The following is a 27,837-nucleotide window of genomic DNA, read 5'->3' on the forward strand; positions in this document are numbered from 1 at the left end:
TGGAGGTGGTTAAAGAGGAGGGCAAAGAGTTGAAGGAGGTGGAGGTGGAGGAAGGTCAGACGATGGGGAGGAGATGGAAGAGATGGAGGTGGGAGAAGAGGTGAAGGAGGAGGGTAAAGAGTAGAAGGAAGAGGAAGTGGAGGAAGATGAGATGGTGATGCTTAGGATGGGAGGAGGAGGAGGAGGAGGAAGGTGAGGAGATGAGGATGATGAGGAGGAAGAGGAGATGGAGGTAGAAGGAGATGGAAGAAGAGGTGAAGGATGAGGGTAAAGAGAAGGAAGAGGATGTGGAGGTGGAAGAAGAGGGTGAGGAGGTGAGGATGCTGAGGAGGGGAGGAGGAGGAGGAGGAGGAGGTGGGAGAAGAGGTGAAGTAAATAAAAAAAAAAGCAAGCAAGACGATTAATAAACAACAGGAAGGACATGCTCAGGTGAGGTTAAGATATACAGGTGTTTGTTTGTTTGTCCGTGCAGGTAAGGAGGAGACGGGCCGGCCATGCGGGGTACAGTGGGAGCTGAGGATCTTCGTGGGAACCAACCCGGAGGACCAACCACAACGGAGGTCATGTGTACGACTCCTCATCAGGTGGGTGGACGCTTCAAGAGGGAGGGAGGGACGGAGGGAAGAAGAGTGGGCGGGTATGTGAGTGTGTTAGTTAATGGGTATGAGAGAAGGAAAGATCAGGGAAGAAAGGAAGGGTGGTTGAGTAGGGAGTTCACGGAGGGAGGGAAGGAGGGAGGGAAGTTGGATGAGGTGGAGAGAAAGGGAGGGAGATAGAGTGGGAGGTAGTTTGGGTGAGTGGGTGGTGGGTATGAGAGAGGTAAAGGAGGATGGAATGAAGGAAAGATGGAAGGAAGGAAGGAAGGTTGAGTGAGGAGGTAAGGGAGGAAGAGAGAAAGTAGGTAAGGTTAGGGAGGAAGGAAAATGGAATAGAGAGGAAAGGAAGAAAGGAGGTAAGGAAGAAAAGATGATGAATGGAGAGATAAAGGAGGAAAAGAAGGAGAAAAGTAAATTAGGGAGGAGGAAGGAAAGAAAGGAAGGAAGGGAGGAAGGAAGGATAAACGAAGGAATGAATTTTAGAAAAGGAAAGATAGGAATGAATAGAGGAGAGAGATGAAGAAACAGATAAATACATAGAAAAATAACTAATCTGAAGAAGCTGTACAAGGCCCCCCAACAGGTAACTTCATCAGGTAGAGTCTATGATGATTAATTAGAGTTCATTCACCTGACACCCTCTTAGCAGTCACCTTGCATGCCTCTCCTCCCTCGTGCTGGATTAACTCTCTCAGGCTGCTTAATGACGCCAGGTGTGTAGAATAAGATAAGACAGGTGGGTAATTAACTGCAGGGTGATCTTGAGTAATTGTAGTTCCTTATGAGTATTGACTGACTGGCTAAATGTTACTCTTCTTCTCCTTCTCCTCCTCTTTCTCCTGTCTTATGCTTCATCTCTCCCTTCCTTCTTCTTCTTCTTCCTTGTTTCATTCATATTTTTATTTTTATTCTTCTTTTTTTTTCTTTGTTTTTGTTGTTGCTGTTGTTCTTGTTATTGTTCTTTTAATTTCTCCTCCTCCTCCTCGTCTTTCTTCTCTTTTCTTTTCTCCTTTTCCTTCCTCTTCTCCTCGTCCCTCTCCTCCTCCTCTTTCTTCTTTTCCTCTTCCTCATCCTTCTCCTCCTCTTCCTCGTCCTTCTCCTTCTCCTAATCCTCGTCTTTCCCCTTTCCCTTCTCCTCCTCATCTTCACCTTTTCTTCCTCCTCCTCCTCCTCCTCCCTCGCCTGCTGCAGGAGGTTCCAGTACGCCCCGGCCAAGCAGGGACGCAAACCCATGGCGTCCTGCACCAAGGAGTTCCTGCTCTCACCGGGGAAGCTTCATCTCCAAGTGGCGCTCGATCGGCAGGTGAGCAGCGCGTTCTTGTTACCTGTCCGTGTTGTTGTTGTTGTTGTTGTTGTTGTTGTGGTGGTGGTGGTGGTGGTGTTTTCTTTTTGTTGTTGTTGTTGTTCTATTTCTTCTCCTTGTTCGTCTTGTTCTATTATTTTTCTTTCCTCTCTTCCTCTTCTTCTTTTTCTCCTTCTTCTTGTTCTTCTTCCTCTTCTTCTTGTTCTTGGTCTAGTTTTTCTCCATCTTTTCCTTCTCGTTCTTCTTCTTCTTCTTCTCCTTCTTCTTCTTCTTCTTCTTCTTCTTCTTCTTCTTCCTCAACTTCTTGTTCTTCTTCTACTTATCTTTTTTCTTCTTGTTTTTTGTCTTCTTTTTCCTCTTGTTCTTGTTCTTCTTCTTTTTCTTCTTGTTCTTCTTCTTTTTCTGTATTCTTCTTCTTTTCCTTCTTCTCCTTTTTGATTCATGTTCTTCTTCCTTTTCTACTTCTTGTTCTTCCTTTTTCTTCTTCTTCTCCTTGTTGTTGTTGTTGTTGTTGTTGTTGTTGTTGTTGTTGTGTTGTTGGGAGATCTTTAATTTTTCTTTCTTCTTCTTCTTCTTCTTTTTCTTTGAGGGGCGGGGCGGAGATGTGGGTGAACGATACAATGTCATTCTCGTGGTGAGCGAAGATTAAAAAAAGAAAAAAAAAAGAAAGGAGAGAATGCCAACGAGATTACGCTCATGAGGCTTCCTTCTGTTCCTCCTCCTCCTCCTCCTCCTCCTCCTCCTCCTCTTCCTCCTCCTCCTCTTCCTCCTCCTCCTCCTCTTCGTTCACAGGCGATGAGAGGAGTAATAATAATAATAATAAGAAAAATAATAGTGGCGTATATATATTTTTGTTCATAAATGTTAAAAAGAAGAAGAAAAGAAGAAGAAGAAGAAGAAAAAGAAGAAGAAGAAGAAGAAGAAGAAGAAAAAGACGAAGAAAAAGACGAAGAAAAAGACGAAGAAAAAGAAGACGGTGAAGCAGCAGACGAAGATGAAAATGAAAATGAAGAAGAATAAAATAACGAAATCGAAGAAAAAGAAGAAGACAAAGAAGACGAAGACAACGACGACTAACAACAACAACAACAACAACAACAACAACAACAATAACAACAACATCAACAAGGCCATAATAGGTTGCCTCGCCATCATTTTATTGAAGAGGAATCAATGGGCGAAGACGTGTTAGCTTGGCCTCTCTCCACCTCCTTCTTGGCCCTGACCTGCCGTAATTTTTTTTCTTATAGCCCGCCCCGCCCCGCCCCGCCCCGCTCCGCCCCATTCCATCCTTTCCCTCCCCTTTCTTATCGTTCCCTTCTCTTCTCTGGCCTTCCCTTTTCTTCCTTTCCCTTCTTTTCCTTTCCCTTCCCTTCTCTTCTATCCGTTTTCCTTTACTTCCCTTCCCTTCTCATCTCTTCCCTTTCCCTTCCCTTCTCTTCTATCCGCTTTCCTTTACTTCCCTTCCCTTCCACTCCCTTCTCTTCTCATCTCTTCCCTTCCACCCTTTCCTTTCCCTTCCCTTCCCACCCTTTTCCTTCTCTTCTCATCCCCTTCCTTTCCTTTCCCTTTCATTCCCTTCTCTTTCCTTTCCTTTGCTTCCCTTCACACCTCTTCCCTCCCTTTCCTTTCCTACAGTTCTCTTCCCTTCCCTTCCCACTCCTTTCCTTTCCTTTATTTCCCATCCAACTCCTTCCCTTCCCTTTTCAGCTCTCTACCTTCCCTTCTCTTCCCTTCCCACCCCTTCCCTTTCCTTTATTTCCCATCCAACTCCTTCCCTTCCCTTCCCCTTCAGCTCTCTACCTTCCCTTCCCTCGCAGCCTCACACCTTATATCACAATCGAATGCTCCCCTCTGTCTCTTTAACCCCATCAGACCCGCCCCACCTAATGCTTTATGTCACTAGTTATTGCCCCTCTCTGCCCCTTAAGCCCCGTTCGTTCAGCCCCGCCCCACTTAACGCCTTATATCGCTATCTATTCTCCTCTTTCTATCCTTTCAGCTTCATTTACTTCAGTTCTGCTCTTCCGACCCCGCTCCGCCCTGTACCTGTTTTTGTTGTTGTTGTTGTTTGTGTTATTGTTGTTGTTGTTATTCAGTTCTATCTTCTTATTATTGTTATTGTGTTTGTTTTTTATGTTTCTTTGTCTGTGTTTCTTTTTTTTCTTTTTTCGTTATCGGGTTTTTCTTCTTCTTTCACTGTTTTCTTCTTCTCTCCTTCTTCTTCATTATCAGCTTTTCTTCTTATTTCTACCCCGTTTTCTTCTTCTCTCTACTTCATCTCCTCCTACTCCTCCTCTTCTTCTTCTTCTTTTTTTTTCTTCTTCTTCTTCCGCTTCAATAAACTGATGGCGAGGCAACCTATTATGGCCTTCTTGATCATCTTTTTGTTGTTGTTGTTGTTGTTGTTGTTGTTGTTGTTGTTGTTGGTCGCCTTTTTCTTCTTTGTCTTCGTCTTAGTCTTCTTCTTCTTCTTCCTCGTTTTCGTTATTTTCTTCTTCTTCTTCTTCATCTTCATCTTCATCATCATCATCTTCATCTTCTTCTACTTCTTCTTCTTCTTCTTCTTCTTTTTCTTCTTCTTCTTCCTCCTCCTCCTCCTCGACAATCGATTGCAAGGCGTCAATTACACTCAGACCGGTCGAAGACACTCATCTCCTCCTCCTCCTCCTCCTCTCAGGTGACACGAATTATCATCTCCCTTGACCTGCAAACACGGCACATGTCAGTCACTTCCACCTCCTCATCTCCCTCACCTCTCATGTTACCTCCCACGATCTCCCTCCTTCTCTCCCTCTTCCTCCATCTCTACATTTCTTCTCTCCCTTCCTCTTCCCCTTCATTGCCTCCTCCTCTCCCTTTTATGTTATCTACTACTTTCAATTTTACTTCCTTATCTCCCTCTCCTCTCATTTTACCTCCCACAATCTCCCTATTTCTCTCCCTCTTCCTCACTTCTTCTCTCCCTCATTGCCTTCCTCCTCTTCCCTCCATTATCTGCTACCTTCATCTTTACCTTCCTCAGCCTCCCTCTATCTCATTTTTTTCAGCATCCTTTTTGTTTTTTGCATTTCTCTTCCCTCTTCTGTTCCTTCTCTTCCTCTTCCTCTGCTTCTCTTCATCTCATCTCTCATCTTCTCCCCTTCATCTTCTTAGCATCCTTCTTCCTCTCATCACATCTGTCCTTCATCTCCTTTCTTTCCCTTTCCCCTCTTTCTCATCCCTCCCTTCTTCCCCTTTCCCTTCTTTATCATCCCTCCCTTCTTCCCCTTTCTTTCCCTTTCCCCTCTTTATCATCCCTCCCTTCTTCCGCCTTTCCCCTTCCTCTTCTTCATACTTCCTCTATCTTCCCGTCTTTATCATCTCTCTCCCTCATTTCTCCTTCGCCTTTGTCTTCCTCCTCTTCCCCTTCCTTTCCTCCTCTTCTCAGCATCCCTCTTTCCTCCCCTCGTCCTCTCTCCTCCCCCCCTTCCCTCCCGCTCCTTCCTCCACAATGCAGTGAATGGCCATCGATATTATGTCCAGAAGATCCTGTTACCTTTCCTCTCTCTATTATTCCTTCGCTTTGTTATCTCCCTCCTCCTTCCCGATGCAGGGCGAGAAAATGGTATATTTGTGTGTGTGTGTGTGTGTGTGTGTGTGTGTGTGTGTGTGTGTGTGTGTGTGTCTGTGTGTGTGTGTGTATAATGCCATCATCATCATCATCATCATCATCATCCTCTTGGACTCACCACCGCTCTCTTACCACTACTACTACTACTACTACTACTACTACTACTACTTCTACTATTACTATTACTACTGCATAACTATACCGCCCCACTCCTTCCCTTCCCTTCCCTTTCCTTATTTTCTCTTCCCTTCCCTTCCCTTCCCTTCCCTTCCCTTCCCTTCCCATCCCTTCCCTTCCCTTCCCATCCCTTCCCTTCCCTTCCCATCCCTTCCCTTCCCTTCCCTTGGCCTCCCTTTCCTTCCCTTCCCACTCTTTCCTTTCCATTCCCTTCGTCTTCCTTCACTTCCCTACCATTCGCCTCCCTTCTATTCCCTTCTACCACCGCTAGCACCACCATCATCCCTCTCCACATCACCACCACCACCACCACCAATACCTCACTACCAAGCCTATCTCCGTGCCCCCAGATCTACTACCACGAGGAGCCGGTGGGCGTGGTGGTGACGGTGTCCAATCAGTCTAACAAACAGGTGAAGCGAGTCAAGGTGAGCGTGGTCCAGCTGGTCGAGGTGTCCCTGGGTCCCGCCGGCCACGTCAGGAACACCGTCGCGAGCATCGAGTCCCAGTGAGTATTGTGTTGGGGGCGAAGGGGGGGGGATGGGGAAGGGGAGGGGAGAGGAAGAGAAGAAAGATGATGTGGTGGTAGTAGATGGGAGGGGAGAGGAGAGGGTGGAAAGAGGTATGTTGGGTTTGGATTGGGGGGAAAGGGAGAGGGTGTTTGTGCAAGGGGAGGGATGCATGTAGTGTGGGGTGGGGTGGGGTGGGGGGGGGTCATGTGTGTGATTGATAGACAGATAGATAGACATAAATAGAGAAAGAATGTAATACTGTGGGGAAGGATTGGGTTGTGTTGGGGGGGAAGGGGAATGGGAGAGGGGGTATATGAAGGAGGGGAAGGGTGAAGTAGTGGTTTTGTGATATATAGATAGATAGATAGATAAATATACATAGATAGTAAACAGATAGATACAGAATATAATAATGTAGGGAAAAATTGAATTGGGTTAAGGGGGGAGGGGAGAGAGGAGGTATATGAAGGGGAAGGGGTGAAGTAGTGATTTTGTGAGATATAGATAGATAGATAGATAAATATACATAGATAGTAGACAGATAGATAAAGAATATAATTATGTGGGGGAGGGCTTGAGTTGGGTTGTTGGGGGGAGGGGAGAGATTGTATATGAAGGGGGAAGGGGGAAGTAGTGGTTTTGTGAGATAGATAGATAAATATTGATACATAAATAGATATACAGATAAATAAAGGAAATAAGTGGGGAAGAATTGGATTGGGGGGGGGGAGAGGAGTGGGGGTGTTAGTGGAAGGGAGGCGAGGGATGTGTGATAGATAGATAGATAGATAGAAAGATACATACATACATAGCGAGAGAAAGAGAAATAATATTGGAGAGAGAGAGAGAGAGAGAGAGAGAGAAAAGGAACTAATGACCTGTATCCCCCAGTGACGTCGTTAGGCACAGCTTACGTTACAATACATAAGCTAACCCCCCCCTCCCCCCCCCTCCCCCCCCCCCCGCTCTTACGCTCCCTGGCCACCTCACTGACGCAAAACGCAACTAATACACGTCCATTCCTCGTCCCATACAAGGTCATATTCATAGGCATTTCGGCTCATAAACTTTCGTAGGAGTTTTGAGCATTTCCAGGGGTAGTTTCATGACCCTGGTGGTAGTCTGACCCTTCTCCTGAACCATGAACCTAAAGGAACACTCATTAGGGGCCAGTTTTACAGTCCAATACAGTAAGTTTGTAAGCTTCCCAACCAAACACGAAATACCATGAAAATTCCTTGTCTAGTGTTTGGCGTTGATATAAAAAGGATGAAATTTTAGGAAACCACACGGAAAATCTCTCTAGTATCTGGCGCTGAGTAGAAATAACGGATCGCTGTGGAGAATATAGCTTGGTTTGGGCGCTTACAACAACTACCGAACCTACACCATACAACTGTACACTCCTACTGTCTTTCCTGTTCCCCACCTGCACCTTCACCACTAGCCCACTTCCTCTTCGTATTATACCCTTGATTAAAAAAAAAAAAAAAAAGACTATGTTGGACTGTCGAACTGGCTCTAGGACCCGACTGATCTCCTTTCCGGCCCTTGGAAATAGCTGATGTCAGAGGCTGAAAATTACCGGGAACATGTGTGGCCTCTCCGTCCATACCTTCCTTCTTCGTATGACTTCAGTATACATTTAAAGGCATGACGCAGCTCACCACAAGATCTAAAAGGGGAAGATGTCGATTTAAATTAAAGGATTTCATCACGGTTGCTTTCTTCAGGTTTCTTGTTGGCGAAAGCGTCTGAGAATGCTGATGTATGGAGTGGTTTAAAGTATATAAGACAAGGACGAGAGAGAAACAGCCGAGGTATGGTGTTCTCCGGCCTCTTGCAGACTGCTTATGTTCTTATGTTCTTATGTTCTTATAATCCCATGTGAAGGAGAAAACGTTAGGTAGGTATAGTACGTTTGTCAGTCTGTCCCTTTCACTCTTTCTCATATCTCCTTTCTTCCCTCCTTCTCCTTTCTCCTCCTCAGCATCCCTATTCCTTATCCCTCCTTCCTCCTTCCCTTCCCTTTTCGTCTCCCCCTGCGTAGTCTCAGCGTGTGACATACGAACCTAATGACCAGTTCCTGTAGTTTAAAATAAAAGACAAGGACGAGAAAGAGACACCCGAGGCATGGTGTTCTAAAATTGAAACCTTACGTAGAAGAAAACGTTAGGAAGGTATTACTGTCCGTCTCTATCCATGTGCCATAGAAACCTAATGACAAGTTCCTGTATAGTTTGAAATACACGACAAAAAAGGAAGCAAAAGAAAAAGGCAAGCTATGGTGTTCTAAAATCAACCCCCTGCGTAGAAGTAAACGTTAGGAGGAAAGGTATGTCTCTAGGTAAGTAGGTAGGTAGGTGAAGGGGCGAAGGGGGGGGGGGGAGAGAGGTAGTGGAGGGGGGTAGGGGGGGGACAGGTGTAAAGCAGGTTATGTGTGAGTCTCTGTACCCCGCCGAAGGAAGTCCCTCAAGCGGCCTGTCAGCTGAGTGTGTGTGTGTGTGTGTGTGTGTGTGTGTGTGTGTGTGTGTGTGTTCTTGTGTGTTGCGGTGGATCAGGAGATGGGATGATTGTTTTTATTGTTGTTATTGTTTGTATTATAGGTCAGAATAGTGATGATGATGATGATGATGATACGGAGGAGGAGGAGGAGGAGGAGGAAGAGGTAGTGGGTGGTGAATCTGGCTGACGAGAGACCTTTTATTTTCTCTTTGTGTTACTCTGTATTTTAAATTGTGAGGAGGAGGTGGTGGTGTTGGTGGAGGTGGAGGTGGTGGTGGTGGTGGTGGTGTTATCGGCCCGGTGTTGGGTGATGAATCTGGGTATAGCAAGCGATAGTTCATTCTTACTTCGTTACGTTGTCTGTATTTTGAGTCTGGAGGTGGTGGAAGTGGTGGTGATGGTGATGATGGTGGTGATGATGATGGTGATGGTGGAGGTATAATGGTGGTTGTGGGAGTGGTGATGGTGGGTCAGAATGGTGGTTGTGGGAGTGGTGATGATGAGTTATAATTGTGGTGGTGATGATGGTTATGGTGAAGATTATAATGGTGGTGATGGTGGTTATGGTGACGGGCATGGTGGTGGTACATCGTGACAGCCGTGCAATGGAGGCGTGCATGTCATGGAACGTGAGCCGAGTTAACACCAAGGGCTCAGTAAGGACATCATCATCATCATCAGTAGCAAGGGGACGCACGTATACAGGACTATGGGCCAGTTTCACAGTTCCCCATGATCGGTTAGTAAGCTCCCAAACCAATACCAGAGCCTTCGAAATTTCCTTGTATAGTGTCTGGTGTTTATATTTAAGTTCACAAATTTGACGAAACTATACAGGAAAAGTCTTGTGTATTTAGTGTGGCATCGAAGACCTCACCATTTTGGATTGTATGGGATTCTGTAGTTTGGTTCGGGCTGTTACGAAGACACTGTGTTGGACTGTGAAATCGGCTCTGTGATGCAACCCAATCCGCTTCCCCAGGCACGGTGAATATATAACAGAAAATACAGGCGTAGTTACCAACCCTAATCCCCACAAACAATGGAAGGAAAGACAAAGAATTCAGAACGCTAAAACACAAATGCAATACCAGTGAAAAAAAAAAAAAATAGATGTCAAGTGAATATTGAAAAAGAAAATAAGAGTGAAAACACGAGAACATTGACAGTGAGTGAAAAGAAAATCCGGGAGCCGTTGCAAAGACATATCCCGGGACTACATCTGAGCTAATCTGATTACGGGCATGGGTACCAATTCACTGCTTCCCACAACCAATACACAAATAGACCTTGCCCTCAACTTGTACTGCGGGCATAGTCACAAACATTGCTCCCCTCAACTTGTACTGCGGGCATAGTCACTAACACTGCTCCCCACAACTTGTAATACAGAGCTCTTCAGGCCTCTGTTGATAAGGGTTACAAGGAAATGCGTAGATCAATGAAAAAGGGTGAGTGATTGAGCCGTTCTTCATATCCTCTTCATGCGTTACTGTTGCCGACTTCCTTGAGCTAAGTGGCATCTCACATCACGGTCAGTATAACAAATGGTGACTTGTTTTTCATATCCTCTTCATTTCGTTACTCTTATGGACTTCCTTGAGCTTAATGGCATCTCATATCACGGTCAATATAACAAATGGTGACTTATTCTTCGTATCCTCTTCATTTCGTTACTCTTATGGACTTCCTTGAGCTTAATGGCATCTCACATCACGGTCAATATAACAAATGGTGACTTGTTCTTCATATCCTCTTCATTTCGTCATCCTTACCGACTTCCTTGAGCTAAATGGCATCTCACATCACGGTCAATATAACAAATGGTGACTTAAACAGCAGGAGTTCTTCGTCTCCTCTTCACAATGTCACGCTTATCGACTTCCCCGCACACAATTTTTCCTACTGAGCTTCATGACAAGAACATTCAACTCAGTCCTCCTCCTCCTAACATCCTCTTCACTTCGCTTCTCTTATCTGCTTTCCTGATCTTAATGGCGCCGCAAATCACGCCCAATATCAGGTCACTCCACAAGCCATTGCAAGCGAGCGCCACATCAGCGTCACCCGCCCCTCAAACCTGCAGCTGGACGTTACTCATCTCAAGCTTCGTCTTCCGGCAAAGCTGTGGGTTACGACACGACGCACGGAACGGGGACGAGGGTGCTTGAGGGGAGGAATAGGAAAAGGATGAGAAGGAGGAGGAGGAGGAGGAGGAGGAGCTGGTAAGGAGAGGAAATGCTATTGATACGTTCTGCTCTGCCTGTGAAGAAGTTTGACGCAGATGTGGATAGATAGATATCAACACACACACATACACACACACACACACACACACATACACACACGCACACACACACACACTGTTTGCTTTCCCAATCACTCGGATTCCTCTTAAGACCCAGGGCAATGAACTCTCACAAGAAGAGGTGCGATATTAGGTTCATGAACGCACTTTACAATAGCCATTCAGAGCAAGACTAGTGAACTGTAGCGACTGTAAAGGAAGATAAACACCAGACACTATACATGGAAATTTCGAAGCTTCCGGTATTGGTTTGGGAGCTTACTAACCAATCATGGGGAACTGTGAAACTGGCCCTAATAAATCTCAGGTGTAGCGAGGTAACAGAGGCAAGGTGTGACGAATGACGAGACGAGACAACCCTTCCATCTCCACCCCGCTCTCAACCCACAACCCTTCCCGCCAACGTTGCCAGATTGTCGTACGCAGCCTCCTATGTTTGCCGATTTCCGACCCCCAAACTGCCCCCTCGACCCCAATAACTGCCTTCATATATAGTTATCGTTAAAATCGTTAATTATTGGTGCTTTTTGGTAATAGCTATGGCTCAGAAACCGGTAAATACGAGGCTCTGAGTACGATAATCTGGCAACGGTGCAAGTTCCCGCCCAACGCTATAACTCGTTTCATAAATCACCAAGGAAAACATACTCGCCAGCGCTTCAACATAAGAGTTTGTTGGTCTTGCTCGAGGACAGCCCGCTATCTGAACCCCGGGTCATGATGGGGCTGTATTTTAAGACACCATCGCTTCTCACATCAACTATTTCTAAAGGTCAAAGAGGGGACCAATCGGGTTTTCATGAGTGTTTTTTAAGGTTCATGGCACAGAAGAAGGGTCAAACTACCACAAGGGTCATAAAACTACCCCTGGAAAGGCCTACAGCTCCTACGAAAGCCATGTCAAATATGTGAACTTGGGCGACGAAATGTTTTAAAATACGACCCATGGCCTATTGGGAGCACGTGACGCTGGTTCCTTCCCTCCCCTCCCAACCCTCGACCAAGAAAAACACTGGCCCGCGAACCTGAGATCATATTCTTAATCACCTCGGCGCCCAAGCACACATGTTTGACAAGGCTTTCGTAGGAGTTTGGGGCATTTCCAGGGGTAGTTTTATGACCCTGGTGGTAGTTTGACCCTTCTTCTGTACCATGAACCTAAAACACCACTCATTTGAACCCGGTTGATCTCCTTTTTTTGGCCTTTGGAAGTAGTTGATGTGAGGGGGGAAGCCTCTGAGAGTACCGGCCCTTCCCCTTGCTCTGTCCCTTCAATCCCCGCCCCAGAGGAAGCATCGGGACACGAGGCAGCCTCAGTATCCACCGTCGGTTTCTTATTAAGGCCAGATGCATAGTTCGACATGAGAAGGGAGGGGGTTCACCATAAGATCCCAAACTAATACCAAAGACTTCGAGACAGTTCACAGTTCGATATAAGGGTGAGGGGGGTGTTAGTAGACTCCCAAACTAAATACCAAAGACTTCGGGACAGTTCACAGTTCGATATAAGGGTGTGCGGGGGTGTTATAAGGATCCCAAACTATATCCCAAAGACTGCGTGACAGTTCACAGTTGGATATAAGGGGAGGGTGTTAGGAGGCTCCCAAACTAAATACCAAAGACTTCAGGACAGTTCACAGTTGGATATAAGGGGGTGAGGGGGTGTTAGAAGGATCCCAAACTAAATACCAAAGACTTCGGGACAGTTCACAGTTCGATATAAGGGGGGGAGGGGGTGTTAGAAGGATCCCAAACTAAATACCAAAGACTTCGGGACAGTTCACAGTTGGATATAAGGGGGGGAGGGGGTGTTAGAAGGATCCCAAACTAAATACCAAAGACTTCGGGACAGTTCACAGTTCGATATAAGGGTGAGGGGGGTGTTAGTAGCCTCCCAAACTAATACCAAAGACTTCGGGACAGTTCACAGTTCGATATAAGGGTGAGGGGGGGTGTTAGTAGCCTCCCAAACTAATACCAAAGACTTCGGGACAGTTCACAGTTCGATATAAGGGTGAGGGGGGGTGTTAGTAGCCTCCCAAACTAATACCAAAGACTTTAGGACAGTTCACAGTTCGATATAAGGGTGAGGGGGGTGTTAGTAGCCTCCCAAACTAAATACCAAAGACTTCAGGACAGTTCACAGTTCGATATAAGGGTGAGGGGGGTGTTAGTAGACTCCCAAACTAATACCAAAGACTTCAGGACAGTTCACAGTTCGATATAAGGGTGAGGGGGGTGTTAGTAGACTCCCAAACTAAATACCAAAGACTTTAGGACAGTTCACAGTTCGATATAAGGGTGAGGGGGGTGTTAGTAGCCTCCCAAACTAATACCAAAGACTTTAGGACAGTTCACAGTTCGATATAAGGGTGAGGGGGGTGTTAGTAGGATCCCAAACTAATACCAAAGACTTCGGGACAGTTCACAGTTCGATATAAGGGTGAGGGGGGTGTTAGTAGCCTCCCAAACTAATACCAAAGACTTCGAGACAGTTCACAGTTCGATATAAGGGGGGGAGGGGGTGTTAGTAGGCTCCCAAACTAAATACCAAAGACTTCAGGACAGTTCACAGTTCGATATAAGGGTGAGGGGGGTGTTAGTAGGATCCCAAACTAATACCAAAGACTTCGGGACAGTTCACAGTTCGATATAAGGGGGGGAGGGGGTGTTAGTAGGCTCCCAAACTAAATACCAAAGACTTCGAGACAGTTCACAGTTCGATATAAGGGGAGGGGTGTTAGTAGGCTCCCAAAATAAATACCAAAGACTTCAGGACAGTTCACGGTTCGATATAAGGGTGAGGGGGGTGTTAGTAGACTCCCAAACTAAATACCAAAGACTTCAGGACAGTTCACAGTTCGATATAAGGGGGGGAGGGGGTGTTAGTAGACTCCCAAACTAAATACCAAAGACTTCGGGACAGTTCACAGTTCGATATAAGGGGAGGGGTGTTAGTAGACTACCAAACTAAATACCAAAGACTTCAGGACAGTTCACAGTTCGATATAAGGGGAGGGGTGTTAGTAGACTCCCAAAATAAATACCAAAGACTTCAGGACAGTTCACAGTTCGATATAAGGGTGAGGGGGGTGTTAGTAGACTCCCAAACTAATACCAAAGACTTCAGGACAGTTCACAGTTCGATATAAGGGTGAGGGGGGTGTTAGTAGACTCCCAAACTAAATACCAAAGACTTCGGGACAGTTCACAGTTCGATATAAGGGTGAGGGGGGTGTTAGTAGACTCCCAAACTAAATACCAAAGACTTCAGGACAGTTCACAGTTCGATATAAGGGTGAGGGGGGTGTTAGTAGACTCCCAAACTAATACCAAAGACTTCAGGACAGTTCACAGTTCGATATAAGGGTGAGGGGGGTGTTAGTAGACTCCCAAACTAAATACCAAAGACTTCAGGACAGTTCACAGTTCGATATAAGGGGGGGAGGGGGTGTTAGTAGGCTCCAAAACTAATACCAAAGACTTCGAGACAGTTCACAGTTCGATATAAGGGTGAGGGGGGTGTTAGTAGACTCCCAAACTAATACCAAAGACTTCAGGACAGTTCACAGTTCGATATAAGGGTGAGGGGGGTGTTAGTAGACTCCCAAACTAAATACCAAAGACTTCAGGACAGTTCACAGTTCGATATAAGGGTGAGGGGGGTGTTAGTAGACTCCCAAACTAAATACCAAAGACTTCAGGACAGTTCACAGTTCGATATAAGGGGGGGAGGGGGTGTTAGTAGGCTCCAAAACTAATACCAAAGACTTCGAGACAGTTCACAGTTCGATATAAGGGTGAGGGGGGTGTTAGTAGACTCCCAAACTAAATACCAAAGACTTCGGGACAGTTCACAGTTCGATATAAGGGTGAGGGGGGGTGTTAGTAGCCTCCCAAACTAATACCAAAGACTTCGGGACAGTTCACAGTTCGACAGGAGGGGCGGGTGTTAGGAGGCTCCCAAACTAATATCAGACTTCGAAGGGCCAGCTAATGTTCCCTGTGGCCTTAGGGAATAGGTGTAATGGAAGTCTGATATACGTTTAAAAATAGGGACCCATGAACACCCGGTTAATCTTCTCTGTGGCCTTGGGAAAGAGTAAGAATGAGAGCTCGATACGTTTAAAGATATGGACCTTAGACTCGGGTTGATTGACACACCTCAGGCAGATACAACGTTCCGGGATTGTCGTACTCAGCTTCTTATATTCGCCTATTTCAGACCAAACACCGTCGCACCCATAAAACTAACGCAATCCATTTTTAGTTATTGCCCGATACGTTTAAAGATATGGACTTTAGACTCGGGTTGATTGACACACCGCAGGCAGATACGACGTTGCGGGATTGTCGTACTCAGCTTCTTATATTCGCCTATTTCAGACCAAGCACCGTCGCACCCATAAAACTAACGCTATCCATTTCTAGTTATTGCTAAAAATGTTAATGATAGAGGGTTTTCATGAGTTTTTTTTATGGATCGTTATGCGTTAGAGATAGGAAAATCCAGTGTGGTGAGTACGATAACGTGGCATCCCTGGGCAGATGGCGCGTTATATCCCACACATGTAGCAGTCACCGCTCAAATTCCGTGTTCCTTTCCCTTAGTGACAAGAAAATGGGGTGCTGCACATAACGTCGAGGGATCAAGCGAATTACGAGTTTCCTTTATGACGCCTTAATGCTCTGAATACGACTCCATTACTTTTAAGCTTGAATCCCATTGGCTGTTTTTAGACTTTTAAGACGGTGAACTGTCTCTAAGAGGTTTAAAGTTATTCTTGGAGTTGGAGAACCCCTTTATCCTCTCCCTCGTGCTTGAGTCTCCGCGTCAGAGCTCAGTTTGTGTGACGCAGCGCAGAGCTTTGACGAGACTCGGACCCCATCACCCTCCTCTACATGTTGCTCTGTGTAGGTTGGGTTACTACCTCGAGGGGCAACAAGGCGTAGGTCACCCCTGTACCTTCTCCCTCGTGCCTGAGTCTCCGCGTCAGAGCTCAGTTTGTGTGACGCAGCGCAGAGCTTTGACGAGACTCAGACCCCATCACCCTCCTCTACATGTTGCTCTGTGTAGGTTGGGTTACTACCTCGAGGGACAACAAGGCGTAGGTCACCCCTTTACCTTCTCCTCCTTCCTGAGTCTCCGCGTCAGAGCTCAGTTTGTGACGCAGCGCTGAGCTTTGACGAGACTCAGACCCCATCACCCTCCTCTACATGTTGCTCTGTGTAGGTTGGGTTACTACCTCGAGGGGCAACAAGGCGTAGGTCACCCCTTTATCTTCTCCCTCGTGCCTGAGTCTCCGCGTCAGAGCTCAGTTTGTGTGACGCATCGCAGAGCTTTGACGAGACTCAGACCCCATCACCCTCCTCTACATGTTGCTCTGTGTAGGTTGGGTTACTACCTCGAGGGGCAACAAGGCGTAGGTCACCCCTTTATCTTCTCCCTCGTGCCTGAGTCTCCGCGTCAGAGCTCAGTTTGTGTGACGCAGCGCTGAGCTTTGACGAGACTCGGACCCCATCACCCTCCTCTACATGTTGCTCTGAGTATTGGACCCAAACCAAAGAAAGACATTTTGTACAGAATACGTATGGTGTGGTCAATAATAAACTAACTAACTAACTAACTATAGGCTGGCTTACTAAACCTCGTGGGGCAACAAGTGTTTATAACTTCACAAATCAGCCTCACTCTTCCCCAATCACATGTATAAGACAATAATCCTTTAATAATTTAGAGTAATATTGGATGGGTAGGAGCAGCATATCCCTTATCAAGCGCGTCGAAAAGAAAATAACCGAACCCACAAGCCAGATATACCCTATCTAACATACTCCATACTGACCTTCTACCTCGTGGGGCGACAGACGTAGTGTTAGACGTTTTTAGTGTAAGTTTTTAAGGTGGTTCGTGTTAAGTGTTAAAGGCTACACTCTACCCTTAATATAACTAGACAAATTAGCCTTTTTTTCCCTTTACCTAACATGTTAATAGTGATGGTGGTAGTGTAGTGATGGTGAGTGGGAGGCGTTAATGATAGTGGGAGCAGCGTTGCCAAATTATCGTACTCAAAACATCGCAATTATCAGTTCCAGGGCCCCGAAACTATCCTACCCACACAGATAACGAAATTCCAGTTAAAGTTATCGTTAAAATCATTACTTATTGGTGTCTGCGATAGCTGTGAGTCAGAAACCGGAAATTACGATGTGCTGAGTGTCTGAGTACGATAATTTGGTAACGCTGAGTGGGAGCCGGTGGTGAGTGTTGGCAATGTATGATGATAGTGAATGTGACAGTGAGTGTACGGTGATAGTGATTAAGATAACAACCGTTGCACGCGTGAGATAGTGATGCTGCGTTTTATCTCAGGGGGATGATGACGCAACAGTGAAAGTGATAACAGGCACGTGGGGGTCAGGTGGTCTGGATCATTAAGGCAAGGTGATGGATGTGCAGGTAAATAGCGGTGGTGGTGATGGAGGTGGTGATGGAGGTTGTGGTGGTGATGGTGGTGGTGATGGGGGTGATGGTGTTTGACTCACGTTGCTTTGTCTGTCTTTAAATCTCTTCTAAACCTCTTAACACTAACCAACTTAACCACTAGCCAGTCAGAGAGGAGGAGGAGGAGGAGGAGGAGGAGGAGAGGGGGAGGAGTTACAAGAGAATTACTGAACTTATAAGGGACGCCATCCAGTTGATAATACAGATAAGATAAAGTTAAGTCAAGTTAGGTTAAAGTTTTCATTGGCAGAGATGAGCTAATGAAGGAGGTAAGGATGCTGGTGGTGGTGGAGGTCATGCTGGTGGTGGTAGTTGTGGTGGTGGAGGTGGAGGTGGAGGTGATGGTGGTGGTGGTAATGAAAACACCACATGAGGAGATCAAAGACTTCAAAAGGGGTTACACATCGGTTCAAGGTTTTCATAAGATGTGTATTGATCCTGCACTATTCTGGTTTGTTGAGGGAAGTGAAGGAGGAGGAGGAGGAGGAGGAGGAGGCAAGAATACGCGGTCTCAGCAAGGTCACAGGTTTACTATATGGGAGAAGAAGCCAAGGAAAAAAAAATGTATAAGCTGGTATTTTCATTACAGTCAAGGTCATGTTTTTTCTCTCTCTCTCTCTCTCTCTCTCTCTCTCTCTCTCTCTCTCTCTCTCTCTCTCTCTCTCTCTCTCTCTCTCTCTAAGGAATGAAGTATGGTATATAGATAGATAGATAGATAGATAGACAAAGCGCCACTGCACCTGAGTTTAAAGGGACCAGGTGGATATCAGGTATTTAATTAAGAGTGATTCACCTTTATGGAACGCAAAAAATAGTGGACTTTTCAAAACATTCTCTTCTTCGTGTCCTGAACTATTACCGCCACTTGAGTAAAAAAAACAAAAACAAAAGATAAGCATAGAAGGTGAAAGAAAGAAAAAAAAAGGTGTTCTCTAAGGCCTCCCGACACGCTAACACCTTAACCGCCTTAGCTCTTAAACCCTTAACGACCGCTGACCTCGTTAATGTTACCCCTGAGCAGCGATGAAAGGCTTGTAAAGAAAACGGATGAGTGTATGTCAACGATTTATGGAGCAACACAGAAAATGGGGGGAAGGGGGGTAACTAAGAAACTCTAGGACAATTTTGCATAATGTTTCAGTGTATCATTAGAAATTAACTCCCCCTATTCAGTTTCATCATTTTCGTCAACTTTCTGTGTCCTATTCCGTTCGTCAATCTTCTATCTTACACCATCTTCCCTTTCCCTCATCTCATTCATTTTCCTTTCCTTCATATCTTTCGAATTGGCCACTTTTCTGCATCCCATTCTTACATTTACCTTTTGTCCTATACTCAGCTCCATTTCCTCACTCCTTTCCCTTCGTATCTCACATTTTGGTCACCTATCTGCACACTATCCCTTTACCATATTACTGTGCTGCATTTTCTCACTCCATTCCTTTCATATCTCACATTTTGGTCACTTATCTACACACTAATCCTTTATCTACCTTATATCTTACACCATTCTCCCTATCCTGCATCCCTTTCTTCCCCTTCCCTTCAATTCTTTTACATGGGTCCGGTCTTGCATCCCATTACTTTCAATCACCATCAGTCATACACTATTTTCTCTTCCATTTACTCAATCCTTTCCCTTCCCTTCAGTTGCTTCTCTTTGGTTACCTTCCTGCATCCTATCTCCTTATCTACTTTCCATTCCAAGCCAACCTCCCTTCCCTTCACCTCAATCCTTTTCTTACCCTTCAATGTGGTCATCTTCCTGCATCTCATCCCTCCTACACTACCCTCCCCTCCCTTCATCTCATTCTTCTCTTTCCTTTCCTTCGCTCACCTTATATCCCATCCATTCCATCCACTATTTCCCTTCCCTTCACATCAATCCTTCTCTCTCCTTTCACACCTTTCACCTTAGTCACCTTCCTGCATATCATCCCTCCTACACTACCCTCCCTTTCCTTCACCTCATTCTGCTCTCTTTCCTTTCCTTCGCTCACCTTATATCCCATCCCTTCCCTTCACCCCATTCCTTTTGTCTCCTTTCACTCCTACACAGCATCCCTCTCTCTTCACCCCCAGGGACGGATGCCCAGTGGTGCCCGGCGCTGGCCTAACCCGCAGCTTCAGTTTGGTACCCACCCTGAGGCTCAACCAGCAGCGGAGGGGCGTGGCGGTGGACGGCAGGCTCAAGTCAGAGGACACCAACCTGGCCTCATCCACCTTGTAAGTAGCCCATCCACCCACTTATCCACCTATCCACTGATGTTTGATCCTTTCCGTTTTTTTTTTTACAGCAAGAGAAGCAGCTCAAGGGCAACAAAATAAACACACACACACACACACACACACACACACACACACACACACACACACACAGAAAAAAAAAAAATCCCTAGACGCTGCTGGGCCATATTAGTTATTCTAGTTATCTTTTTATTTTATTTTTTTTACTTGATTTCTTCTAAACGATATTTTTTTTGTGTGTGTGTGTTTCAGGTGTGTTTGGGGTACAGACTTTGTCACGTATAGTTAATCCACTCTTCCTGCCCTACCCATTGCATTGTGTGTGTGTGTGTGTGTGTGTGTGTGTGTGTGTGTGTGTGTGTGTGTGTGTGTGTCGGATCTTCGTTAATCCCATAAGCCCCATCGCGTCACAAGCAACACTACACAATATTACAATACAAATACGTTATACAAACACACCCGTCTGATAAGCATGACGAAGATATACAAACATATACTTAGATGGATGGACAGAATGATAAACAGATAGAGACTTAAACAGAGATAGATTTAAAGAGCATTCACCTCGACAGAAGGACAAGGGAGGCGGTGTGTGATATAAGGATGAGAGTGTGTGTGTGTGTGTGTGTGTGTGTGTGTGTGTGTGTGTGTGTGTGTGTGTGTGTGTGTGTTGTACGTCAAGAGAAGCTGAGAGAAGAGTTAATCATATGCACGTGTTTTTCAGTGTGTGTGTGTGTGTGTGTGTGTGTGTATGTGTGTGTGTGTGTCATTGTTATACGTCAAGAAAAGCTGAAAGAAGAGTTAATCCCATGCACGCGTTTTTCAGTGTGTGTGTGTGTGTGTGTGTTAGCTTCAGGACACACACACACACACACACACACACACACACAATAGGGTTCTTGAGTCAGTGGCCAGATCAGTCGTTGTCAAAGATCTTAGGCACAAAAGCGTCGTAGACCTGTGCGTGTCCTGTCTGTACGCCAATTAACTTTACCTCAGTCTGACACCTTACGTCTCATTCTCGCTCCCACACACCGGTCGACTCTCTCCCACACAACCCTACACACCCCTTCTCTCGCTCCCACACACATGCCTTTTTCTCTCTCTCTCCCACACACCTTTGTTCCCTCTTCCACCCCCTACACACCCCTTCTCTCGCTCCCACACACATGCCTTTTTTTCTCTCTCTCCCACACACCTTTGTTCCCTCTTCCACCCCTACACCCTTCTCTCGCTCCACACACATGCCTTTTCTCTCTCTCCCCACACCTTTGTTCCCTGTTCCACCCCCTACACACTCCTCCTCTCGCTCCCACACACATGCCTTTTTTTCTCTCTCTCCCACACACCTTTGTTCCCTCTTCCACCCCCTCCACACCTTCTCTCGCTCCTTTTCTCTCTCCTCACACCACACACACCCCTCTCTCCCACACACCTTTGTTCCCTCTTCCACCCCCTACACACCCCTTCTCTCGCTCCCACACACATGCCTTTTTCTCTCTCTCTCCCACACACCTTTGTTCCCTCTTCCACCCCCTCCACACTCCTCCTCTCGCTCCCACACACATGCCTTTTTCTCTCTCTCTCCCACACACCTGTGTTCGCTCTTCCACCCCTACACCCTCCTCTCGCTCCCACACATGCCTTTCTCTCTCTCTCCTACACACTCCTCCTCTCGCTCCCACACACATGCCTTTTTTTCTCTCTCTCCCACACACCTTTGTTCCCTCTTCCACCCCCTACACACTCCTCCTCTCGCTCCCACACACATGCCTTTTTCTCTCTCTCTCCCACACACCTTTGGTCCCTCTTGCACCCCCTACACACTCCTCCTCTCGCTCACACACACATGCCTTTTTTTCTCTCTCTCCACATGCCTTTTTCTCTCTCTCTCCCACACACCTTTGTTCCCTCTTGCACCCCCTACACACTCCTCCTCTCGCTCCCACACACATACCTTATTTTCTCTCTCCCACACACCTTTATTCCCTCTTCCACCCCTTCTCTCGCTCCCACACACATGCCCTTTTCTCTCTCTCCCACACACCTTTATTCCCTCTTCCACCCCCCTCCACACACCCCTTCTCTTGCTCCCCCCCACACACACACACACGTCTCTTTACTTAACCCCAAAACACCTGTAGCAGACGAAGGTAATGGCTTAACAGGCTGCATGGGTTTTATAACTGACTCTTTTTTCACATATATTTCCGGTTTAATTATTCAGCTTTAAGTGATATTGTATACCTTCAGATTCCCTTCCCCTTCTCCAATAAGTATTCAGCTTAAGTGGTACAGCAAGCCGACATCATATCATTTATAAGGAAGGAGATAGAAATTAAAGTTTGAAAAAAAGGACTAAACTTAATAAAAAAAATATTAACGGAAAAATTATAATTCTATCGTCTTCAAACCTTGCCAGGAATACTGCATAATGAAGTTGTTTATCACGTAAAATTTTCAGATAGATCGAAGCCATATTATAAAAATCACTAAACGACCCCCTTAAGACCCACCTTCAGCTTCCCTTCCCCTTCCCATATAATTATTCACCTTTACGTGACTGTACCTTCAGATTCCCTTGCCCTTAAGAGACTGTACCCTCAGATTCCCTTGCCCTTAAGAGACTGTACCTTCAGATTCCCTTGCCCTTAAGAGACTGTACCCTCAGATTCCCTTGCCCTTAAGAGACTGTACCCTCAGATTCCCTTGCCCTTAAGAGACTGTACCCTCAGATTCCCTTGCCCTTAAGAGACTGTACTCTCAGATTCCCTTGCCCTTAAGAGACTGTACCTTCAGATTCCCTTGCCCTTAAGAGACCGTACCCTCAGATTCCCTTGCCCTTAAGAGACTGTACCCTCAGATTCCCTTGCCCTTAAGAGACCGTACCCTCAGATTCCCTTGCCCTTAAGAGACTGTACCCTCAGATTCCCTTGCCCTTAACCTTAAGAGACTGTACCTTCAGATTCCCTTGCCCTTAAGAGACTGTACCCTCAGATTCCCTTGCCCTTAAGAGACTGTACCCTCAGATTCCCTTGCCCTTAAGAGACTGTACCCTCAGATTCCCTTGCCCTTAAGAGACTGTACCCTCAGATTCCCTTGCCCTTAAGAGACTGTACCCTCAGAATCCCTTGCCCTTACGAGACTGTACCCTCAGATTCCTTGCCCTTAGAGACTGTACCCTCAGATTCCCTTGCCCTTAAGAGACTGTACGCTCAGATTCCCGTGCCCTTAAGAGACTATAACCTAAGATTCCCTAGCCCTTAAGAGACTATAACCTCAGATTCCCTTGCCCTTATGAGACTGTACCCTCAGATTCCCTTGCCCTTAAGAGACTATACCCTCAGATTCCCTTGCCCTTAAGAGACTATACCCTCAGATTCCCTTGCCCTTAAGAGACTGTACCCTCAGATTCCCTTGCCCTTAAGAGACTGTACCCTCAGATTCCCTTGCCCTTAAGAGACTGTACCCTCAGATTCCCTTGCCCTTAAGAGACCGTACCCTCAGATTCCCTTCCCCTTCTTAGATATCTTTTTTTAACAAGGGAGGCAGCTCAAGGCCAATAAACAAAAACAGGAACAAAATGGCGTAAAACATGCTGCTTTAGTGAGTGTACCTTCAGCTTCCCTTGCTCTCCCTAGATTCACAAACCCCGGGCATCGTGACAAGTTCGGGATCGTGGTGAGCTACGTGGCGCGCGTCAAGCTGAGTATGGGCACGCTAGGGGGCGAGCTGGCGGCCGAGGTGCCCTTCACGCTGATGAACCCCCCGCTGGAGGAGACTGTGGTAAGGGTGGTGGTGGTGTTGAGTGGATGGGTGGAAGAAATGGAGAGTGGTGGTGTGTGTATGATGGCTGATGGTGGTAGCAACGGGAGGTGGTGGTGGGTACAGGTGGATAGTGGATGAAGGTGGAATATGAAAGGCGTGGTAGTGACTGTAGTAATGGTGGTAATAGTGGTGGGTGATGGTGGTGAGTGGACACGAGTGGAAGGAGCGAAACGTGGTGGTGATTATAGTAGTAGTAGTAGTAGTAGTAGTGGTAGTGGTGGTTGATGTATGAATGGATTGGGGGTTGTGTTATTGTGACTACAGTGGTGATGGTTGTCGTGGGTGACGGTGCGTGAGTGAGGTGGTAGAAGTGGTTGTAGTGGTGATGAGAGGTAAGAGTGGATGGTGATGAAAGGAGTGGGTGGTAGGTATACTTGTGGGTGTGGATGTTGGTGGTGGTGGTAGGAGTAAATGGTGATGACAAGCGTGAAATGTGATGACTTGCAGATGATGATGGTGATATTTTCCACACCAATATTCGTTTTATAACATCCTACACACACACACACACACACTAAAACCTCCACTCTCCAGCAAGTCACAGCTCTGCCTACATCACACCAACACCTATAATCTTTTCCATGCCCATAAGTCATCTGGGAACTGACGACACACACACACACACACACACACACAAGCTCAGAGGGAATTATTTTATCCACACCAGGGCGGGGATGTGGCAGAAGCTCCTAGAGAAGAAGTGGACAAATCGACACGACTCATCATCGAGGAATGCCGCCGCCTGTCCATGTCCGACCTTCTGGAGGCGCAGAGGTCCCAGGAGTCTGTGGATAAGGAGGACAAGGAGGTGGAGGAGAAGGAAGGCCAGACCAGGGAGGATGACGATGATGTGTTCTCCATAACCAAGCCTGTCTCTGAACCTGCAGCCCCTCAACCCCCAGCTCAGTCCACAACCCCTACACCCACCAACCCCACAACTATCCAAATCCCAGCCCCTCAGATTATAACCCCTCAGGACCCAGCTCCAACCCCTCAGTCAACAGACCCTCATCCTCCAGCCCCTACGAAGTGAGGCCACGAAGAGGACCAATCACTGCAACTACTCAGCCCAGAACCTATGTTTCCTTCGGCCTACAACCCAGAAGCCCGCAGCCACTCAGTCTTCAGTCAGCGCAGAGTGAGGGCATGATGAAGGCGTGGTCGTGTGTTCGAGTCCTCCTGTCCAGCCTAGACCCCCCAGCGAGGCCTCGGAAGATACTATTTGCTCGTTGTAGATACCATTAAGGTGTTTCGCGAGGAGATAAAGGTTGGGGGTCACAGACGCTTCCACCTCTCACATCAACTATTTCCAAAGGCGAAAAAATGAGGATTAATCTCGTTTTCAGGATTTTTTTATGCTCGTGGTACAGGAGCATTGTCGAACCACCACCAGGGCCATGAAACTACCAAAGGAAAGGCCCACAACTCCTACCAAAGCAATGTCAAATGTGTGTGTTGGGCGAAGAAATGTTTAATATGGCCCATACTGGTACCGCCTCAGATGTCACACTTCATTCTTTCGTAATTACGCTGTAAACCAAAGGACTAACCCACCCCTCTCTCTCTCTCCTACCTCCTCCTCCTGCTCCTCCCCATTCCCTTCTCTCCCTCCCTACTCGTGACATTCCCTAGTCATGGTGGAGAAAATGTCACCACCTCACATGACAGAAACAGGTATATATGTGTACTCATGGAACTCACTGTCCTGTGTGTGTGTGTGTGTGTGTGTGTGTTGTGTACACTACTATATAGAGATTTTCCTCGTATTTTTATGTCCTTCGTCTTCTTGGGAAATACTCGCATTATGTATCATCCGATGTAAGGGATGACACTGCATATTACATTGAGAATAAAGCATATATAACTGTTGTTTCAAAGATATTTCAATAAAGGTCTTCAAACAGTACCGTAATAGCTTCAATCAAGCCTTTTTGTATATGGTACGAGGATCAGACCAAGAGTTACACACAGAAAGAAAATGAAGGCTAAAAACAAACAAACAAACAGACACAAAAAACATGCTACTCTCTTAAAGAAAACCAATGCCAAAAAAACACAAACGACTAAAACAAATAGGAAGATAAAACAAAATATCAAGCAACAAGGTGTGCCAGCCAGGTGCTTGGTTTCTTGAGGTGGACAACATGCAAACATGAAAGACTTTATTGTGAGTCACCTTTTTTTTATATAAAGAAAAAGACATGAGTGACTATACGACTATTATACAGCCTCAGCGCTCTGGAGGACCCTGAGGAGTAGTGGGATACCTTTAACCTGATAGCAGCGACGGGCCAAATTTGTGGCTTTACCGTGTAGCAGCGACGGGCCAAATTTGAGCCATGATACAAACCCCCCAAAATAGATGATACATAATCTGATCACAAATGCTTTGATATTTATTATGAAATGGTTTGTGTGAGGGGTGATTTTTTCTCATTTTTCTTGCTTGGAGGGACCATTAATAAACATGATCCCCGCTGCTACCGGGTTAAATGTGAAACTCTCAAAGTTGCTGATGAGTCCATTGTAGAGCGATATAATTATTCAAGTCAAATGGTTACTGAACCAACTCGACAAAATAACACACTAGATCTCGCTATAGCGACCCAAGATAATCTAGCCAGTAATGGTATGGTAGGAGAACATCTCTGTTTTTGTGATTACATATTAGTGCTCTCAACATTATTAGATTTACACATATTTTCATAGATACCCAAACCACACAGACCCTATGGTCCAGACTGAGTGATCTGTCCTTGAACATAGTATGTGGAATTCTATTAAATTTAATGTTTAGTGCCAGCAAGACTTTGCATTTTGACTTTAGTGAATATCAAGTTGAAGGAAGTGACAGTCAAGCTTGTTTTTATATGAATTGATTGTACTGCACTGAACCACTGAAGGTGTTAGCTTATTCCATTCTTGCACTACAACATTGGTGAAGAAAAATTTTGTGCACTCTGAATTTATTTGTTTACCACTTAGTTTTGTGTTATTATTTCTCGTTTGGAACGTGTCATCGATCAAAAACAATTTGGATTTGTTCATAATGGTAAAATCATTAAGTACATATTTTGAAACATTCAATCAGTGCTCCTTGGAGGCGACATTTCTCAAGAGAGAACAGTTCAAACAAATGTGACTAAAAATAAAATAATGGTGCCTAATTTCAAGTGCAAATTTCACAGAAATCAGACAAACACTGACAGGAATGCAATAATCAGATAATTCCAATGTAGAGGAAGCCTCTTAACACTTTAATATTGAATACCTCACTCAACAGAATACATTTCTTCCCTATTGCAAGAAGTGACATAACACTAATAGAAGTCCACCTTAGTTTAACAGTGAAATCAAATGTTTTGTTAAGAAAAAAAAATTGTTTTACAGGCTCAAGAAGTGCAAAACACCCCCCAAAATATTAGACTTGACCATGAAGCCAAGCAACAAGTGAAAAGCCTAGTTTATTGGCAGAGAGTAGGCATAAAGAAAACATTGCTGCCACCTGTAGAAATAATTTGGTCCTTCTTCAATTATATACATAAGCAACAGAAAGGTGGTCAGAACTGGGATTGGACCCTAAACAGCAAATGGTAAATTAACTGAAAGCCAGCACATTGCGAACTTGTTGAAGTTATTTTTCCTTGTATTAAATACTGCCAATCTTACCACCACTACCACTAACAGCAGCAATGACAATAGTTTTAAAGATAATCCCATTCATATTTTGCCTGACTTTGTAATAATTACCAATGAAGTCCTTAATTCTCTCCACCCCCTTAAAACAACTAAAAGTCCAGGACTATACAGTTTATATTTTATATTACTTAGAGAAACAAAAATCAAAATACATACTCTCTTCTCTCACATCCTTATTTAATATGACTTTGTGACAAGGCATTGTTCCTTCAGATTGGAAGATGGGTAACGTAACACTGATTTATAAGAAAGGAGACAAAAGTACTGGGTAATTAAAGGCCCATTAGTCTAACTTTAGTAGTAGGTGAGCTGCTTGAGAGCATGATCAGAGACAAAATATTGAGTTACTTAGAAAGTCACTCATTATTAAGAATTCCCAACACGGCTTCTGAAACAAGAGCTCCTGCTTATTGAACCTACTGACCTCTTTAAATGACCTCTTTTCAGTTTATGACATGACCAAATTACTAGATATAGTGTAGCTTTATTATTGGAAAGTGTTTGATAAAGTTTCAAACTATAAATTACTTTATAAAATCAAGCA

General features: G+C 45.5%; 1 protein-coding gene across 1 annotated transcript in view; it reads left to right on the forward strand.

The window, feature by feature from the left end:
• Nucleotides 1–25,500, forward strand: part of LOC126983010 (arrestin homolog) — a 37,634-nt gene extending 12,134 nt beyond the window's left edge. Inside the window, exons 4-9 of the mRNA XM_050835421.1 lie at nucleotides 473–584; nucleotides 1,788–1,899; nucleotides 6,040–6,197; nucleotides 19,602–19,745; nucleotides 23,408–23,552; nucleotides 24,262–25,500. Coding sequence (XP_050691378.1) covers nucleotides 473–584; nucleotides 1,788–1,899; nucleotides 6,040–6,197; nucleotides 19,602–19,745; nucleotides 23,408–23,552; nucleotides 24,262–24,627 — 1,037 coding nt within the window. The 3' untranslated portion in view covers nucleotides 24,628–25,500. The remainder of the gene's footprint in view (nucleotides 1–472; nucleotides 585–1,787; nucleotides 1,900–6,039; nucleotides 6,198–19,601; nucleotides 19,746–23,407; nucleotides 23,553–24,261) is intronic.
• The last annotated feature ends 2,337 nt before the right edge of the window (nucleotides 25,501–27,837 follow it).

This window comes from Eriocheir sinensis, chromosome 52 (genome assembly GCF_024679095.1).
Source record: "Eriocheir sinensis breed Jianghai 21 chromosome 52, ASM2467909v1, whole genome shotgun sequence".
NCBI classification, from domain to species: domain Eukaryota; kingdom Metazoa; phylum Arthropoda; class Malacostraca; order Decapoda; family Varunidae; genus Eriocheir; species Eriocheir sinensis.